General features: G+C 36.8%; 1 protein-coding gene across 1 annotated transcript in view; it reads left to right on the top strand.

Annotated features, from left to right (window-relative positions):
- LOC107713907 (integrin beta-1-like) overlaps positions 1-856 on the top strand; it is a 39,046-nt gene that overhangs the window by 28,671 nt on the left and 9,519 nt on the right. The window contains exon 12 of the mRNA XM_016519559.1: positions 196-339. Coding sequence (XP_016375045.1) covers positions 196-339 — 144 coding nt within the window. The remainder of the gene's footprint in view (positions 1-195; positions 340-856) is intronic.

The raw sequence follows: 856 nt of genomic DNA, 5'->3' as shown, positions 1-856 counted from the left end.
AATAAAAAAATTGACCAAACTTGATGAAAATACAAAAATAATCAAATATGCATGAAAAATAATGTCACATATGATTTAGATGACAGATTTAAGTAGAAAGGTAATTTAAAAGAAAAATATGTAATTGGATTAATCAGAGTTCTTCAACATTAATATCACGGCTCAAGGCTGCCCCAAACAAGTCAAACCTGAAAGCATTAAGATCAAGCCCCTGGGCTTCACTGAGGAGGTGGAGATCTTGCTCAACTTCATCTGCGAGTGTGAATGTCACAAACACGGCATCAAGAACAGTGACATGTGTCATAACGGCAACGGCACGTTTGAGTGTGGAGCCTGCAGGTGAGACTCTCCTCACATAACAGTCCTGCGTTTGCTCAGAAAAACACATTTCATTGCTAAATTACATTTTATGTGTTTTCATGGAAGGTGAAGCAAGTTGCAAAATCTCAGGCAGGGTCACATTTTATCCCACTGGTCACAATAGTGACCGTAAATGTAACCGGTGTTTTCTTATGCAGTAATCAGATGGATATCAGATGACGGTTCGACTTCTGATAAGACATAAACAGTATTTATAGACGGGTGTCAATTTAGTTTCTGCAAGGTCAATGTAGAGTGCAATGCAATTAGCACGTGATTCGAGTTCACAAAAGAATAAAAAAATTGACCAAACTTGATGAAAATACAAAAATAATCAAATATGCATGAAAAATAATGTCACATATGATTTAGATGACAGATTTAAGTAGAAAGGTAATTTAAAAGAAAAAGATGTGATTGGATTAATCAGAGCTCATTAGAAACCCACCTCTCCCATGCAGAGAAAGGGCAGAAAGGGAAGAGGAGGTGCAAAGAC

The sequence above is a fragment of the Sinocyclocheilus rhinocerous genome, unplaced genomic scaffold, assembly GCF_001515625.1.
Source record: "Sinocyclocheilus rhinocerous isolate Xijiao unplaced genomic scaffold, SAMN03320098_v1.1 scaffold642, whole genome shotgun sequence".
Taxonomy (NCBI): domain Eukaryota; kingdom Metazoa; phylum Chordata; class Actinopteri; order Cypriniformes; family Cyprinidae; genus Sinocyclocheilus; species Sinocyclocheilus rhinocerous.
This window is presented reverse-complemented; position numbering and strand designations above follow the sequence as displayed.